This window comes from Myotis lucifugus, unplaced genomic scaffold (genome assembly GCF_000147115.1).
Source record: "Myotis lucifugus unplaced genomic scaffold, Myoluc2.0 scaffold_855, whole genome shotgun sequence".
Classification (NCBI taxonomy): Eukaryota; Metazoa; Chordata; class Mammalia; order Chiroptera; family Vespertilionidae; genus Myotis; species Myotis lucifugus.
The window spans coordinates 57,405-75,686 of record NW_005871903.1 but is presented as its reverse complement, the minus strand read 5'-3'; the positions used below and the strand labels follow the sequence as shown (position 1 = coordinate 75,686).

The 18,282-nt window shown below is 42.6% G+C and overlaps 1 protein-coding gene across 1 annotated transcript; it reads right to left on the bottom strand.

Annotated features, from left to right (window-relative positions):
- Positions 1-7,196: 7,196 nt before the first annotated feature.
- On the bottom strand, positions 7,197-13,979 carry LOC102426480 (uncharacterized protein C2orf78-like). Its single transcript, XM_006106582.3, has 3 exons — positions 13,973-13,979; positions 9,763-10,497; positions 7,197-9,082 (listed from the first exon to the last, which is right to left on the bottom strand). The coding sequence occupies exons 1-3, from the start codon at positions 13,977-13,979 to the stop codon at positions 7,197-7,199; spliced, it is 2,628 nt and encodes an 875-aa protein (XP_006106644.1).
- Positions 13,980-18,282: the final 4,303 nt, after the last annotated feature.

The following is an 18,282-nucleotide window of genomic DNA, read 5'->3' as shown; positions in this document are numbered from 1 at the left end:
CTTCCAATCTTCTTTCCACCTTCTCGCTCCCACAACCCGGGCACAATCGACCTTCCCATAATAGACTTCTGATGCAGATGTTCGTTTATCCAGGAGAAGACAGTACATCTGTGGTCATGACAATCTTCAGCGTCTCATTTTGCCTGTGCCCTTCACATGCTCTTCCTATAATTCTCATAGAAGCTCAATGCAGTTGGTAAACTTAAAGGGTCTTTCTTACCGTCTTCATGCCTGATTTCTGATCCTACCTCAGAATGACTATCTGAGAGTGAGTTTCTCAAGAAGTGAGGAACGTAGCAAACATCAGACCCTAATAAATTTACTACAAAATGAAGTTTTGTTTCATACATGCCGTATCATAAAAGTACATATTGCCTATTCTATTTTAGTGAATACTGTTAACCAGAAACAACCCACAATAGGTGATTTTGAGTAAGTTCTTAGCGAGTACGTATGGACAGAGGAGATATATCAGTAAAAATTGCATAACAAGCAGCACACTGCAATCACTGTTGATGTATATGTGCCTCCTATATATGCTGACCAATATTTCAGTAAATACTAGTTTAAAGCAGAGAACAAAGTAAATGTAAAGGAATTCCATTATTGTATTCATTCATGTTTCTCTGACTATTCCGGTAAGTAATAAATACTTAGTGTATTAGATATATATATTTCAATTAATATAACCTTATAACAAAGAGAAAAGAACAGTTGAAATGTATCATGAAGGTTTTTATATTTATCTTAAAACCTAGATTATCATCATCTTCAACATCCAGCAAAGGGGTCGTACCCAAAGTCTTAAAACCATCATCAATAGGTTTCAATTAAAAAACACACACATTAATGTAGGAATCCCCAAGAGAATCAAAAATAATTATTTTTGAGAAATGTGAAATTAGAGATGCGGGATTTGATGCTCTCTTTTTTTCCTTAAGTAGCTATGACCTGAAGTGAGGCAATGGCTGTGTATCAGTGTGCTCTCTGCGTTAGGAAGAAAATAACTTTGAAAATGAAGAGCATCTTTGAATTTGAACATACTAATCACACAAAGGGTGTATTCTTTCTGATTCCATTTAGGACACATCTTTCTTTTAAAGTCTTAATTTTTTTTACTAGACAAAACATTGTCATAGTTTAAAAATCAGAATGAATTGAAACACTGAAAATTCTGTGATTTCCAATGCCCGAAATCAATGGTCGGTAAACTCATTAGTCAGCAGATCCAAATATCAACAGTACCACGATTGAAATTTCTTTTGAGAGCCAAATTTTTTAAACTTAAACTGTAAAGGTAGGTACAGTGTTATTAACTTAATTAGGGTACTCCTAAGGTTTAAGAAGAGCCACACTCAAGAGGCCAAAGAGCCACATGTGGCTCGCGAGCAGCAGTTTGCCGACCACGGCCCTAGATAATCACCTTTCTTAGTTTCTTGTATATAAGAAACATCATTACTGAAATGCATTTTTAAATGTTAATATTGCAAACTGTCACATGTCATCTGTGTTCAGAGAGGCAACAAAAAAACGGGCAACTGAATAGGATTGTTTTGATATACTGCTGTGGATAGTGGGACCCTACTCCAGCCTTACTTTCTTTCCTATTCTATCAATGTAAGCATTTGCTGAGAGCCACATTACTTTGCCCTAGTCCGAGCTGATTTCACCCTCTGCTCTTTCTGCTTACATTTACATTCTTTGGTTCCCTCCAATATTCCATTCCAAACTGCTCTTTTTGTTCTCATGAGCTCTTTCATGTTCTCCTTGTTCATTTTCATACTTCCCCCTCCTTCCTGCTTGTGTTTTTCCCTCCCTCTTGGTTGCTGTTGGCCTGTGCTGATGAAAGCAGTTCTAATTTTTTTACATTGAAATACTTGCCTTCCTATAGCCCAGTACTCCCCATCCTCTTTCCCTATTTTCTCTGTTATCCTACTTTGGAATAAAAACTCCAAACCACATGAATATTACTTTTGGAACAGCACTCAATTTAAAATACTAAAGTTGAAACCTTGGTGGTTGGAGACCATTACACATAACGCATCATATATATCTATATCTATATCTATATCTATATCTATATCTATATCTATATCTATATCTATATCTATATCTCTATCTATATCTATATCTATATCTATATCTATACATGTATTGCTAGTTTTCTACATGACTTAGGTTTTCTTTCTATTGCTGTTGAAACACTCTCAAGAAGTCTTGATTTCATTGTCAACTGGAGTGTTCTTTAAAACTCCATATTAGAAAAGGAAGGGATTAGAGTCCACAACCATCTAACATCTGAATGTAGCAGATGAGGAAAAAACATATTTTGTGAGAGATCCAATGACTTGTCCAAAGTCACATTGCTAGTAGATGTCAAAATCTAAACTGAAATTAGCTCTGCAGACTTCTATATCATATTTCCCCAAATTACTCTATGCTCTTTTGACAATATTGCTAAATTGAGGTATAAATAACAATCCAATGAAAAACTTCAAAAAGGTTCTTTCCTTACCTGACATGCTCAGAGAAGAAGAGCAGATAACAACTGTAGAGGCAAGTAATGACGATTTCTCAGTGGCTGAAGCCAAAGAGCACATGTGTCCAGTATGACTGGTCACCAGTTACTGGTCACTGGTCAGTTGCGATGATCCAAATTTATTTACAGACAACTCCATGGGCACCCCAAGATTCTACCAGGTGGTGGTAGGTTTGGTGGGAGAATGATGTCACAAAGCAGGCAGTTTAAAGGGATGAGAGAGCCAATCGGGAGGTCAGGTTCCCAAGAAGACAGGATTGGATAGCGGGAGCTGTAGGGGAGCTAAACCAACACCTGAATGGCTGAGCTCTCAGGACACATGGGCTAGATGACAACACAGCTGTGATAGTCGCACTTTCCCCGGGCTCTTATGTTAGGGAAGTAATCTCAGCCTGTTACAGACGTTCATGAATATAATGAACTACTAGTTACTTATATTCTCCATATTGTATTGTATAACATGTTTATCATTATATATTTTGCTAATATCCTTAGAGAGAATGGAAAGGGGCATCTAGGTTGCACACTTACAGTTGTTCTGAAACCATACCAGTCCATCTCATTAGTGAATTTACTGTGGGTTTTGAGGAGAAAAGGAAGGGATTAAGGAGCCCTTTCTGTCAGTTGGTTGAACAGTAAAATGAAGTTTCTTGAGTGTATTTTGTGCAGAATGATGTGGTCCAAGGCTCTTCCCTTGTAGTTTCTTCTCCTTTAATCCTACCTTCCCTGGGCTGGGCTGGGCCAGACTAGGTTGACTTGCATCTCCTACCACTCCCATTTTTTCTCCTTCTTCATTATAGGCGTTGATAGTAGACTAGCTGTGATCTTGCATTCTGACACTCATGGATGTTACTTCCTGTCCACTTCCGGCAGCAAGGTCTTCTTTGTAGTGTCTGATGCTTCCCCCAATGGACTCTGTCCATTACAAGCAACGACCACAGAGCTAGGTGTCCGTTGACTGCAAACCTTTCCTCTTCCAGCCTTTGGTTGCACTTCTTCTGCCCATAATTTGCTCGCTCAGGTTCCTTGGGCCATGTAGGCATCCTGCCATCCTGCCCTATCATATGTGAGAGGCCTTCACGATGTTTTCCCTTTTCCTTCTCTCATAAAGTGTATCCGGTGTGGCAGTTACTGAAGTCTCCTCCCCCTTTGCAAACAGCCGCTGTAGAACTTTGGGCCTCTAGGATTCTCTGTCTGCCACGCTTGGGTGCAAGGCCAGGCAAAAGGGACGAGGAGACTAGTTAGAGAAAGGCAAGGACATTCTTGGAGACTAGGGGACAGGCAAAGTGTAATTGTACAGGACAGAAGACATTCATGTGGATATTTTAGGTTCTGTGAAAAACACGTTGACACATTTTGGTCTCATTTTGTATTAAGAGAACAGACAATTTACATGTATACACAACTTATCTAGTGCAGCAAATGCAAGGAATTTTGCTTACAAGAGATTATAATCTGAAATACATTTTCATTTTCTTTCATGTCATATTAGCTCAATTATATAAATCATTGGTGTGTTTGCAGAACAGAGATTGTCTTTGTGCGGTGTGTCAATGCTCTGGTTTTGTTCATTTGTTTTTTTCCTAGTCGTACTTTTTATTTATTTATTCATATGTATTATTTTATTAGAGATGTCCCTTTTATTTTCTATTTTGTTTTCCCCCCCATTGAACCCCGCCACCCACCCCACCCCTGCCATCCCCCCTTCTACCTTCACCACTCCATTTTCTGGGTCCTTGGGCTATGCAAACATGCATACAAGTCCCCAGTTCATCACACCCACACCCACACCCACACCCACACCCACACCCACACCCACACCCCCACCTTCCCTCTGAAATTTGTCAATCTGTTCCATGCTTCTATATCTTTAAGTGTCCTTTGCTCATCAGTTTATTTTGTTCATTAGATTCCACATATGAGTGAGATTATGTAATACTTGTCTTTCTCTGGCTTATTTCGCTTAGCATAATACTCTCCAGGTCTATCCATGCTTTGCAAATGGTAAGAGTTCTTTCTTTTTTTACAGCCGCATACTATTTCATTGTGTAAATATACCACTGCTGTTTGATCCACTCATCTGCTCATGGGGACTTGGGCTGTTTTCCAAATCTTAGCTACTTTAATTTGTGCTGCTTTGAACATAGGGGCGCATATATTCTTTCTGACTGGTGTTTCTGGTTCTTAGGATATATTCCTAGAAGTGGGATCACTAGGTCAAATGAAAGTTCTCTCTCTTTATTTTTTGAGGAAACTCTTTAGAGTTTTTCAGAGTGGCTGTACCAGTCTGCATTCCCAGCAGCACCCTAGTCTTATTTTCAAAGATTCCACCATGGTAAGACATATTGCATATTTTTCCCTTGACAAGTTTATCTTTTTTTTTTTAAGAATTTTTTATATATATATTTTATTGATTTTTTACAGAGAGGAAGGGATAGAGATAGAGAGTTAGAAACATCGATGAGAGAGAAACATCGATCAGCTGCCTCCTGCACATCTCCCACTGGGGATTTGCTCGCAACCCAGGTACATGCCCTTGACCGGAATCGAACCTGGGACCTTTCAGTCCGCAAGCCGACGCTCTATCCACTGAGCCAAACCGGTTTTGGCAGACGAGTTTATCTTGTAGCATCATGAACTACCTTGATCTGATGGATTTTGTGGAGAAACTTAAAAAGGGGTCTGTGAAAAAGGACGTTGTGGTGAGTTATGCTGTTCACACAAGCTTAAGGAACAGATGTGTACAGTCAGCCCAATGTGGCCTGGGTTGCCTCTGTTGTTCTTCCCCTGGTTAGTGCTTTTCTCACTAACACTCTTGTTACTGTGAGGAGACAGTGCTGAGTTGCTAACCCAGTCTTCTACAGGGTGTGGCAATAGTAGGTTTACAGTTGTGTGTGTGGAAAATAGTACAATCATGTATAAATAACCATACAACCATAAAGTCTGTGTTTCCCATACTCACAACTGTAAACCTACTTTACCCCATGCTATCAATGGATTATGCTGGCTTGGGGGAGGAAGCCTATGGACCTAGTAGTTACTCTTCATGGTAAGCTTTTAGGGTGCCTGTATCAATCTACCTTGCGCTTTTGACTTCCATTGTGTATGAAGTATGTGATCCAAGAGGCCGAGAGGCCACAAGAAGATCGCTCCTATAGATGGAATCTCCAAAGACACGTGTTTCATTTATAGGCCAACATTTCCTCTCATGAGATGAGTTTTTTCAAAGATGGTGCATTCTTACCTGAGAAGAAATGGTGAGAAGTGTTGCAGTGTAGAGATATGGCTTAAAATTATACATTTTTTCAAGTCTTTCCCTCTTGGAATCCTGCATTGCATTGCCAAATTCCTGATACTATTATGTAATATGAGACTAACACTATGAGCTAAATATCTGCAATCCAGACCAGTCTTTGCTTTTTCTGTGTCCCCATGGGAATCCTTAGCTACTGCACTTAGGGGGCTCGTCACCTGCGACCCAGTGTGCCTATTGCTCTTGCCAGTGGGCGTGGATGCTTCCCAGGATTTTTCTCTTGGGCTTTGCTCAGTTGATGGTGGTGTTTAGACAAGGCGGCATGTGCAGCCTGGGATCATGCAGGGGCCCTAGATTGCCCTTCAAGTTAATGATTAGGCTTCACCTGATGTTGGATCTCATGCACCAGTAACCTCTGGATGCTGTGTTCTGAAAGCCAGGTTGGCGACCAATGGCCATGAAGCCTTCAGAGATAGGCCTCAAATAGAGGCTTTACTTTACTGCATGCAGTGTGAACTCATCCCATTACTGAACCTCTCGGGGAAAGTGACACAGGGATACTGGCCTTGCATGTTGTGAAGGTTAACTGAAGTCGTGTATTCGTGGGCCTGGGGATAGGTGTGGAGTCAATGATAATTTATTTCCCATGTCCTGTCCTGGATGGGCCTCCTACTGCAGACAATCTCTTCTGTAGACCCCTGTTATCATCTGCCCCAGGATAACTGTAAGCCCTTGCCACTCATCTGGTAGATTCCCCTAATTTGTTCTCACTTTCCCCACTACATTCATATATGCGTAAGGCAACCCAATCCAATAGGAAATGTGTCCTGAATCTGTTTTCTGAAATACTTATCTAGTGGTCAAGAGACATAAGGCCCACTTCCCAAGAAACTTTTTACATTTCTCCTAGTCAACATAGACTCAGCTTCTGCCCTCTCAAGTCTATTCAAATTTTCCTCTTTTAACACTAATCTCAGATCCTGCTTCTTTCTTCTGCCATATACCCAGCTCCTGCTTCTCTTTATAAATCCATAACCTCTCCCCGTTTTGGGCCTTTCTGGCCATGGCCCAAGTTCCTTTCTTCCCACAGTGCTTACCCCTTGACCCTCATTCACCGATCCAACTTCCAATTCTTTCCTTATCATGCAGCTTTTGATCCTCATACCCACCAAGAAAGAGCACAGTTAACAGCATCTCAAAATTCAAAATACTTCTTTATTATTAAATGCTAATTTACAATATTTATTCAGGTTTTTAAGTTACCGAATATACCCAGATTGAGACATTCCTATCTATCTATCTATCTATCTATCTATCTATCTATCTACGATCTATCTATTTATGATCTATCTATCTATCGAAAAACAGCAGGTACCCAAATGGCACCAGCACTCCCAGCATCTCCTACATCACATAGCCATAGTACAGAGAAATGTCCATTTCTTTTTCCCTGTCAATGAAATGCTGCCTTGTCCCCAATTTGGCAGCATTCTCACGCTCTAGTTGAGCCTTCCTCTTCATGGCCTCTCGATCTGGCCTCTGCTCCTTTGTGATGGGTGTTGACATGACTGGCCCCAGAACCTCAGATTTCCTCCATGGAATTGGTTGGAGGGCGAAATCCCGGAGTAGATAGTGGTTGTGAGGCTTGAGCGGGGTCTGGGGCTGGCTCACAGCCGAGTGAACAGGCTCCCGCTGGAAAGAAGCACAAGATGATGTTTTGTAGGGCCCAGGCCTAGAAGCAGGAGGCTGCGGGACACTAGGGCAGTCGCGGTTGGTCAAGCCTGGTCCAGCTGAGTTGGACGATATTGGCTGAGCTGATTTGACAGGCCCTGTCAAAGATACAGGAGTTGGCAGGGATGCAGTGACTGCAGCAGGCTTGGCAGGGTTGGTCACAGCAGGCCGACGTGATGCCAGAGACTGTGGCCTGCGAGGAACAGGTCGAACTTGAGGCTTGTCCATGGTTGGAAAAACCAATGGCACCAACTTGACCTTCCCGGGAGAAGGCAGCTTGTCCTGGGATGGAGGTGGAGACCCTTTGTCAGCACTTCCATGTGTTTTTTTGGATTTGACTTGAGTTTTCGCAGGACCTTTGCCCTCACGGGGCATAACCAGCCATGGTTTGGTAGCTGGGCGTGGCTGGGGGCCTTTAGGGTTGCTTGAGTTTCCCAGGGCCCGCGAGGAAAACAGGTCAGCTTTCTCATCCCTCTTCTTGCCCAGCGCATGGAAAACCTGCACAGACTCCAGCAGGTGCACACCGAGGCCGCTGCGAGCCTTTTTGATGGCCTCTTGTGGCAGCTCAGGATGACTTTTCTTCCTCTTCATCTTGGGAATGGCTGGCTTCTCCTCTGCCTTGACTCTGTTCCCTGACTGCTTCCTCTCCTCAGCTCTCTTGGAGTAATTTTCTTGGTTTCTTTTGGTGTTTTCCTGCCCATGGCTCTTAGTATTGCTGGTCCTGCTGGCTGCAGCTTTCTGAGGTTTGCTGTTAGAATGCTTGGCCATGTTCGAAGGAGCCCTGCCACCAGCTGCAGCATTGCAAGGAACCACTTCTTCCACAAACACACAATCTGGGCTCTCGGGCTTGATCTTGGTCTTGGGAGCATCACTGATAGGCTCAGAGGCTTTATGTTTGATCTTGCTGCCTTGATCAGAGCGAGTCTTTCTGACACTTGACTTTTTCTGCACTTCGTGCAACTTGAGGCCCCTGGTGTCTTTGGTTTTGATCACCTTGGGTCCTTGGGCCTGATCAAGGTCATCCAAGGAACTTAAGACCCGTGGAAGGTGAATACCCTTCACCAGTGTGTCGATGTCTGCAAAACTGTCATTAGATTCAGTCCCATTTTCAAGTGTCCCTTGGTCCTTAAGACTCAGGCTATTCTTTCCCAAACCAGAGTTGTCACAACCAGGCTGCTCCTCTTGGCCGAGGGGACCAATGCAGGCCAGCACCTGTGGAATGTCAGGCACTTCTAAAGGGAGCAGTGGAGAATCTTCGTTTTCTGTTGGGATCTGGTACCCATTCCCGTGCTTGGAAAGCTTGGTTTTAATATTCTCCACATTCTTATTCTCTTTCTGTTCCTGGCTTGGAGCTGGAGGCAGTGCCAGGAGGTTAATAGGATTCTGGACTATGGGTGCCATTGAAATGTCCCCACTCTGAGGTGGTGGATAACTCTCAAGTACCTGGGAATGTCTGTTACTGCAGGCCTCGGGGAATTCTGGAGCAGGTGGTAAATAAAATATTTGGCCTGGAAGTTGCAATGCCAAGGAAGTCTCCATCCCCAGGGAAGTCTCCATCACTACAATGGAATCAAGGGGAAGTCGGTCAGTCCCTGGATTTGCTTTGCATTTCACAGGGTTGTTATAAGTCACATAAAATACAATGATTTTTTAAAAATGTTTTCCATTCTCATATGGAACCCTTGTAATTCTCTCTACTTTCCCGAGTGAATAAAAACACTTCACACCAAGGACTAAGACAGGGAATGGACCTCTTCCTGATGAAGCCTATAAGCAAGGGGAGAGAATAGCCTGTTTGCTTTGGACAAGATGTTGGAACTCATGATCCTCAATCCAGGTGTCAACTAAGGAAGTGATGGAAAGTTAAACGGGCACTGTCACAATAATGTCCTGAAAGGCCTTAGAAGGAGACTAAAACAATCAATCAAGGGAGTTTACTGCAGTATTGTAGTACAGGAGGACTCATCAGGTAGGACAGTGGAAAGTGTGGTGTCCCTTGGTATGCTCTTGGAGTTCTCCTCCATGTAGCATCCATGGCTGTTAGTTTCCCACCTTCCCACCTCTGTCAGGTGTCCTCATAAGGAGTCTGAAAATGGAGGGCATTGACTGAGGGTGGTAGGGGTTAAAGTCACAGGACTTACATTCCACCTGTCTGAGGACTCACCACTTCCCAGCAGCAGATTGACCCCAGTTTTGAATGCTGACCTTATTCCCCTTCCTTGTTTCTGTTTGTACTCACCTTCAAAACCTGTCTTTGTGATGGGTTGAGGAGGCACAGAGTAGCAGATTCCAGAGGTGGAGGCTGGTGGTATATTTGTGGACTGAGTCTCCTTTAACACCACGACCATCCCTGGGTCAGGGGCAGAGGCCCTGCTCTCTGTGTAAGACACAGAGCCATAGGACTGCAGGTAGGGACCACCCTCTCCAGAGAGCAGAGGGTCCATTGTGCCTTGATTGTAGTAACACACATGATTTGCCACCTTGTAGGGATGTGACAGGCCCTGTCCCTGAATTGGTGCCCCCTGAACAAGGTTGACAGAAAGTGATGGATACTGAGGGGCCATCTTATAGGCATCTGAGGTTTTCTCACACTGGGACGCCAGAGACATAGAGGAGACAGTTGTGTCCTGGTCAATGACAGTCACAGTGAATTTTCTGAGTGATGATGACTTCTTTTCAGTGTCTCCTGTAAGAGCCCACTCAAAAACTTTAGGATTGGAAGCAGCTGGAATGGAGATTGGGCTCTGGCCAGGAACTCCAGACAACATGGTTGTGCTAGAATGTTGGTAAAAGTAGGCACCACCCATGAGAGGTTGGAAAGTGGTGCCAGAGGCTGATGGCAGGAGCCATGGTGAACTGTTGGCTGGAGCAGAGACACGGTAGAAATTGCAGACACTTCCTGCACTGCTCTCCACAGGAAGAGAGCGTTGCAGGGAGGTTGAAATTCCAAGGAAAGGTGGATTTTTGGAATTGTCTGTAGGGAACAAGAGAGTGATGAAAAAAGTCAAAGAGATTGATAAGCAACATGTGTGAAAATCATCATTATTTTCAGATTGTTGCTTTCAGCCCTAGCTGTTTAGGTTCAGTGGATAGAGCATTGGCTTGCGAGTCTGGGTTCAATTCCAGTCAAGGGCACAAACCCAGGTTGGGGGCTCAATTCCCCAGTAAGGGGCCTGCAGAAGGCGGCCAATCAATGATTCTCTCCCATCGTTGATGTGTCCATCTCTCTCTCTCCCTCCCCCTTCCTCTCTGAAATCAATAAAAAATATATATCATGTACTGGTGTGGTCCCTCAGCCTGCCTGTGCCCTCTCACAATCCGGGACCCCTGGGGGGATATGGGACTGCTGGTTTTGGCCCGAGGGATGTAGTATTTCGGGAAGCAGCAGGTGGACGGGGGAGGAGCCTGAATCAGGGCCTGCCGCTGAGCTGCTCCAGCTTCGTAGTGGTAGCACTGCCGCAGAGGTGGGGAGGTGGGAGAGGCTCCTTCCGCTGCAGCTGCTATCTCCAGTCATGATCCCAGGTGTCTGGTGACCATCGGTCAGCTGAGCGGTGCTCTCACTGTGGGAGCACACTGACCATCAGGGTGGTAGCTCCTGCGTTGAGCGTTTGTCCCTGGTGTCAGTGTGTGTCATAGCTGCGGTTCAACTGGTCATTCAGTGAATTGGTCATTCAGTCGCTTAGGCTTTTATATATAATATAAAATCTTGAGTAAAAAAGTACACAAGACCCAAGTGGTGAGCTTCATACATTGTTCTCTAGGCTAGAAGCAACCACTCCCTGAACTATCTCGCCCTTGAGCCTGCAGTAGTATTGATTTCTATGCTCTTTCCTAGAATTAAAGCATTTTAGAAGCAGGAGTCCTTTGAGAATCCCTTTTCTAACATTCTCATTTCATGACCGAAGAAACTATGGCTCCGTTCTCTCCCTATGTTAATATTAGTACCTGCTTCCATAACCTAAGCATCCCGACTTCCTTGCCAGAGCTCTGCACATTACACTGCCAACATCTAGGAGTAATAGAACTTCTGATGCAGATGTTCGTTTGTCCAGGAGAAGACAGTACATCTGTGGTCATGACAATCTTCAGCGTCTCATTTTGCCTGTGCCCTTCACATGCTCTTCCTATCATTCTCATAGAAGCTCAATGCAGTTGGTAAACTTAAAGGGTCTTTCTTACTGCCTTCATGCCTGATTTCTGATCCTACCTCAGAATGACTATCTGAGAGTGAGTTTCCCAAGAAGTGAGGCACGTAGCAAACATCAGACCCTAATAAATTTACTACAAAATGAAGTTTTGTTTCATACATGCCGTATCATAAAAGTACATATTGCCTATTCTATTTTAGTGAATACTGTTAACCAGAAACAACCCACAATAGGTGATTTTGAGTAAGTTCTTACCGAGTACGTATGGACAGAGGAGATATATCAGTTAAAATTGCATAACAAGCAGCACACTGCAATCACTGTTGTTGTATATGTGCCTCTTATATATGCAGACCAATATTTCAGTAAATACTAGTTTAAAGCAGAGAACAAAGTAAATGTAAAGGAATTCCATTATTGTATTCATTCATGTTTCTCTGACTATTCCCCAGTAAGTAATAAATACTTGGTGTATTAGGTATATATATTTCAATTAATATAAACTTATAACAAAGAGAAAAGAACAGTTGAAATGTATCATGAAGGTTTTTATATTTATCTTAAAACCTAGATTATCATCATCATCAACATCCGGAAAGGGGTCGTACCCAAAGTCTTAAAACCATCATCAATAGGTTTCAATTAACAAAAACACACACATTAATGTAGGAATCCCCAAGAGAATCAAAAAAAATTATTTTTGAGAAATGTGAAATTAGAGAAGCGGGACTTGATGCTCTCTTTTTTTCCTTAAGTAGCTATGACCTGAAGTGAGGCAATGGCTGTGTATCAGTGTGCTCTCTGCGTTAGGAAGAAAATAATTTTGAAGATGAAGAGCATCTTTGACTTTGAACATACTAATCACACAAAGGGTGTATTCTTTCTGATTCCATTTAGGACACATCTTTCTTTTAAAGTCTTAACTTTTTTTTTACTAGACAAAACATTGTCATAGTTTAAAAATCAGAGTGAATTGAAACACTAAACATTCTGTGATTTCCAATGCCCGAAATCAATAGTCGGTAAACTCGTTAGTCAGCAGATCCAAATATCAACAGTACCACGATTGAAATTTCTTTTGAGAGCCAAATTTTTTAAACTTAAACTGTAAAGGTAGGTACATTGTTATTAACTTAATTAGGGTACTCTTAAGGCTTAAGAAGAGCCACACTCAAGGGGCCAAAGAGCCACATGTGGCTCGCGAGCAGCAGTTTGCCGACCACGGCCCTAGATAATCACGTTTCTTATTTTCTTGTATATAAGAAACATCATTACTGAAATGCATTTTTAAATGTTAATATTGCAAACTGTCACATGTCATCTGTGTTCAGAGAGGCAACAAAAAAACGGGCAACTGAATAGGATTGTTTTGATATACTGCTGTGGATAGTGGGACCCTACTCCAGCCTTACTTTCTTTCCTATTCTATCAATGTAAGCATTTGCTGAGAGCCACATTACTTTGCCCTAGTCCGAGCTGATTTCACCCTCTGCTCTTTCTGCTTACATTTATATTCTTTGGTTCCCTCCAATATTCCATTCCAAACTGCTTTTTGTTCTCATGAGCTCTTTCATGTTCTCCTTGTTCATTTTCATACTTCCCCCTCCTTCCTGCTTGTGTTTTTCCCTCCCTCTTGGTTGCTGTTGGCCTGTGCTGATGAAAGCAGTTCTAGTTTTTTTACATTGAAATACTTGCCTTCCTATAGCCCAGTACTCCCCATCCTCTTTGGATAGAAAACTCCAAACCACATGAATATTACTTTTGGAACAGCACTCAATTTAAAATACTACAGCACTCAATTTAAAATACTAAAGTTGAAACCTTGGTGGTTGGAGACCATTACACATAACACATCATATATATCTCTATCTCTATCTCTATCTCTATCTCTATCTCTATCTCTATCTCTATCTCTATCTATATCAATATCTATACATGTATTGCTAGTTTTCTACATGACTGAGGTTTTCTTTCTATTGCTGTTGAAACACTATCAAGAAGTCTTGATTTCATTGTCAACAGGAGTGTTCTTTAAAACTCCATATTAGAAAAGGAAGGGATTAGAGTCCACAACCATCTAACATCCGAATGTAGCAGATGAGGAAAAAACATATTTTGTGAGAGATCCAATGACTTGTCCAAAGTCACATTGCTAGTAGATGTCAAAATCTAAACTGAAATTAGGTCTGCAGACTTCTATATCATATTTCCCCAAATTACTCTATGCTCTTTTGACACTATTGCTAAATTGAGGTATAAATAACAATCCGATGAAAAACTTCAAAAAGGTTCTTTCCTTACCTGACATGCTCAGAGAAGAAGAGCAGATAACAACTGTAGATGCAAGGAATGATGATTTCTCAGTGGCTGAAGCCAAAGAGCACATGTGTCCAGTATGAAAGTCACTGGTCATACTGGCCACTGGTCACTGGTCACCAGTTACTGGTCACTGGTCAGTTGCGATGATCCAAATTTATTTACAGACAACTCCATGGGCACCCCAAGATTCTACCAGGTGGTGGTAGGTTTGGTGGGAGAATGATGTCACAAAGCAGGCAGTTTAAAGGGATGAGAGAGCCAATCGGGAGGTCAGGTTCCCAAGAAGACAGGATTGGATAGCGGGAGCTGTAGGGGAGCTAAACCAACACCTGAATGGCTGAGCTCTCAGGACACATGGGCTAGATGACAACACAGCTGTGATAGTCGCACTTTCCCCGGGCTCTTATGTTAGGGAAGTAATCTCAGTCTGTTACAGACGTTCATGAATATAATGAACTACTAGTTACTTATATTCTCCATATTGTATTGTATAACATGTTTATCATTATATATTTTGCTAATATCCTTAGAGAGAATGGAAAGGGGCATGTAGGTTGCACACTTACAGTTGTTCTGAAACCATACCAGTCCATTTCATTAGTGAATTTACTGTGGCTTTTGAGGAGAAAAGGAAGGGATTAAGGAGCTCATTCTGTCGGTTGGTTGAACAGTAAAATGGAGTTTCTTGAGTGTATTTTGTGCAGAATGATGTGGTCCAAGGCTCTTCCCTTGTAGTTTCTTCTCCTTGAATCCTACCCTCCCTGGGCTGGGCTGGGCCAGACTAGGTTGACTTGCATCTCCTACCACTCCCATTTTTTCGCCTTCTTCATTGTAGGCGTTGATTGTAGACAAGCTGTGATCTTGCATTCTGACACTCATGGATGTTACTTCCTGTCCACTTCCAGCAGCAAGGTCTTCTTTGTAGTGTCTGATGCTTCCCCCAATGGACTCTGTCCATTACAAGCAACGACCACAGAGCTAGGTGTCAGCTGACTCAAACCTTTCCTCTTCCAGCCTTGGGTTGCACTTCTTCTGCCCATAATTTGCTCCCTCAGGTTCCTTTGTCCATGTAGGCATCCTGCCGTCCTGCCCTATCATATGTGAGAGGCCTTCACGATGTTTTCCCTTTTCCTTCTCTCATAAAGTGTATCCGGTGTGGCAGTTACTGAAGTCTCCTCCCCCTTTGCAAACAGCCGCTGTAGAACTTTGGGCCTCCAGGATTCTCTGTCTGCCATGCTTGGGTGCAAAGCCAGGCAAGTGACGAGGAGACTAGTTAGAGAAAGACAAGGACATTCTTGGAGACTAGGGGACAGGCAAAGTATAATTGTACAGGACAGAAGACATTCATGTGGATATTTCAGGTTCTGTGAAAAATACGTTGACACATTTTGGTCTCATTTTGTATGAAGAGAACAGACAATTTACATGTATACAAAACTTATCTAGTGCAGCAAATGCAAGGAATTTTGCTCACTAGGGATTATAATCTTCAATATATTTTCACTTTCTTTTATGTCTTATTACCTCATTTATATGTCATTTGTGTGTTTGCAGTACACAGATTGTTTTATGCTGTGTGTCAATGCTCTGGTTTGTTCATTTGTTTTTTTCCTAGTAGTACTTTTTATTGATTTATTCATTTTTATTGTTGTATTAGAGATGACTTCTTTATTTTCTATTTTTGTTTTCCCCCCTATTGAACCACTCCACCCCACCCCACTACACCCCTACCATCCCGCCTTCTACCTTCACCACTCCATTTTCTGTGTCCATGGGCTATGCACATATGCACACAAGTTCCCCAGTTCATCACACCCACACCCACACCCCCACCTTCCCTCTGAAATTTGTCAATCTGTCCCATGCTTCTATATCTCTAGGTCTACTTGGCTCTTCAGTTTATTTTGTTCCTTAGATTCCACATATGAGTGAGATTATGTAATACTGGTCTTTCTCTGGCTTATTTAGCTGAGCATAATACTCTCCAGGTCTATCCATGCTTTGCAAATGGGAAGAGTTCTTTCTTTTTTTACAGCCGCTTAGTATTTCATTGTGTAAATGTACCACTGCTGTTTTATCCACTCATCTGCTCATGGGGACATGGGCTGTTTTCCAAGTATTAGCTATTTTAATTTGTGCTGCTTTGAACATAGGGGCGCATACATTCTTTCTGATAGGTGTTTCTGGTTTCTTAGGATAAATTCCTAGAAGTGGGATCACTAGGACAAATGGGAGTTCCAACTTTTATCTTTAGAGGAAACTCTTTAGTGTTTTTCACAATGGCTGCATCAGTCTGCATTCCCAGCAGCACCCTAGTCTTATTTTTAAAGATTCCACCATGGTACGAAATATTGCATATTTTCCCCTTGGCGAGTTTATCTTGAAGGATCAAGAACTAGCTTGTTCTGATGGATTTTGTGGAGAAACTTAAAAAGGGGTCTGTGAAAAAGGACAGTGTGGTGAGGTGTGCTGTGCACACAAGTATAAGGAACAGATGTCTACAGTCAGCCCCACGTGGCCGTGGCCTGGGTGCCTCTGTTGTTCTTCCCCTGGTTAGTGCTTTTCTCACTAACCCTCTTGTTACTGTGAGGAGACAGTGCTGAGGTGCTAACCCAGTCTTCTACAGGGTGGGGCCAAAGAAGCTTTACAGTTGTGGGTATGGAAAATAGTACAGTCATCTTACCTAATAATAGACAAACATGTAAATTGACCATACCTTCACTATGCTAACCAGCCAATCAGGAGAATATGCAAATTAACCCATCAAAATTGAGTGCCTATCGCTCTTGCCAGTGGGCATGGATGCTTCCCAGGATTTTTCTCTTGGGCTTTGCTCAGTTGATGGTGGTGTTTAGACAAGGTGGCATGTGCAGCCTGGGATCATGCAGGGGCCCTAGCTTGCCCTTCAAGTTAATGTTTAGGCTTCATGTGATGTTGGATCTCATGCACCAGTAACCTCTGGATGCTGTGTTCTGAAGGCCAGGTTGGCGACTATGGCCACTTGCAAATACTGAAGCCGTCGGAGACAGGCCTCCAATGGAGGCTTCACTCTACTGCATGCAGTGTGACCTCAGCCCCTTGCTGAACCTCTCGGGTAAAGTGACACAGGGATACTGGCCTTGCATGTTGTGAAGGTAACTGAAGTGTTGTATTTGTGGGCCTGGGCATAGGTGTGGAGTCAATGAAAATTTATTTCCCACGTCCTGTCCTGGGTGGGCCTCCTACTGCAGACGTTCACTTCTGTAGGCCCCTGTTATCAGCTGGCTCAGGATAACTCTATGCCTGCAGTTCTCTACATGTGGGTCGCAACCCCTTTGACGGTCTAAGGAGTCTTTCACACGGTCGCCTAAGACCATACTGCATATCAGATATTTACATTACGATTCATAACAGTAGCAACATCACAGTTACGAAGTAGTAACGAAAATAATTTTATGATTGTGTCACAACATGAGCAACTGTATTTAAAGGGCGAGAAGGTTGAAAACCACTGCTCTAAGCCCTTGCCACTCACCTGGTAGATTCCTCTGATTTGTTCTCAATTTCCCCAACTACAGTCATATATGCATAAGGCAACCCAAACCCATAGGAAATGTGTTCTGAATCTGTTTTCTGAAATACTTAATCTAGTGGTCATGAGACATAAGGCCAACTTCCCAAGAGACATTTTACATTTCTCCTGGACAACCTAGACCAGCGGTTCTCAAACCGTGGGTCGCGACCACTTTATGGGTCGAATGACCTTTCACAGGGGTCGCCTAAATACATCCTGCATATCAGATATTTACATTAAGATTCATAACAGTAGCAACATTACAGTTATGAAGTAGCAATGAAAGTAATTTTATGATGGGGGTCACCACAACATGAGGAACTGTATTAAAGCGTCACGTCATTAGGAATGTTAAGAACCACTGAAGACTCAGCTTCTGCCCTCAAAACTCTATTCAAATTTTCCTGTTTTCTCGCGAATCTCAGATCCAGCTTCTCGCTTCTGCAATACACTGACCCCCTGCTTCTCTTTATAAATCCATAACCTCTCTCCCCTTTTGGCCTAGGGGCCATGGCCCAAATTCCTTTTTTTCCTACAGCGCTTACCCCTTGTCCCTCATTCGCCATTCCACTTCCTATTCATTCCTTATCATGCAGCCTTTTGGTCCTCATACCCACCAAAGAAATTAACAGTTAACAGCATCTCAAAACTCAAAATGCTTGTTTATTACTAAATGCTAATTTATAATATTTAACACTTTTATTAAGTTATAAAATATATCAATATTTCAAAATTCTTA

Excerpts from the sequence above, each read along its gene's own strand:
- LOC102426480 (XM_006106582.3), bottom strand. Across the intron at positions 9,083-9,762 it reads CACAAAGACAGGTTTTGAAG|TGATGGAGACTTCCCTGGGG; the intron begins GTGAGTACAAAC and ends ATTCCATTGTAG.